General features: G+C 52.3%; 1 protein-coding gene across 1 annotated transcript in view; it reads left to right on the top strand.

Moving 5' to 3' along the window:
* EMH_0049200 (uncharacterized protein) overlaps positions 1–600 on the top strand; it is a gene marked incomplete at both ends in the record, with an annotated part of 7,961 nt that overhangs the window by 2,376 nt on the left and 4,985 nt on the right. The window contains one exon of the mRNA XM_013496493.1: positions 254–418. Within this exon, the coding sequence (XP_013351947.1) occupies positions 254–418 (165 nt within the window). The remainder of the gene's footprint in view (positions 1–253; positions 419–600) is intronic.

Raw genomic sequence — 600 nt, 5'->3', positions numbered from 1 at the left:
GCTGCACTGTTGGCGACATTGCTGCTGCCGTTGAGTGCATAGCTGCTGCTGCTGCAGTTGCTGCTGCTGCTGCAGTTGCTGCTGCTGCAGCTGCCGCTGCTGCTGCCCCTTTATTTGGTCCCGTGTTTACTGCTGGCGTTGAGTGTTTGCTTTGCCGCTGTTGCTGCTGCTGTTGCTGCTGCCGTTGCTGCTGCTGCTGCTGTTATTGCTGTTGCTGTTGCTGCTGCTGCTGCTGCTGCTGCTGCTGCTGCAGGCCCTGAAGCTATCTGAAGCGGAGGAGAAGGAGCTGCTGGCTATAGCTGAGCAGCAGCAGCAGCTGCTGCCGGTGATGCAGCGGGGCCGCTGGCTGCAGGCATGGGTAGAGCCTTCTGCTGCTGCTGCTGCTGCTGCTGCTGGTGCTTATGCTGCACCTCAACAGGTGCGTTCATCTGTTCCTTTGCTTCGTATCTTCTCTCTTGTCTTTGTCTTTGTCTTTGTTTCTATATATACCGCTGTCTTTGTCTTTGTCTTTTTATTTATCTCTGTCTTTGTCTTTTTTTTTGTCTCTGTCTTTGTCTTTGTCTTCCTGTTTGTCTCTGTTTTTCTTCCTGTCTTTATATA

This window comes from Eimeria mitis, genomic scaffold (genome assembly GCF_000499745.2).
Source record: "Eimeria mitis Houghton genomic scaffold, Emh_scaff2139, whole genome shotgun sequence".
NCBI lineage: Eukaryota > Apicomplexa > Conoidasida > Eucoccidiorida > Eimeriidae > Eimeria > Eimeria mitis.
This window is presented reverse-complemented; position numbering and strand designations above follow the sequence as displayed.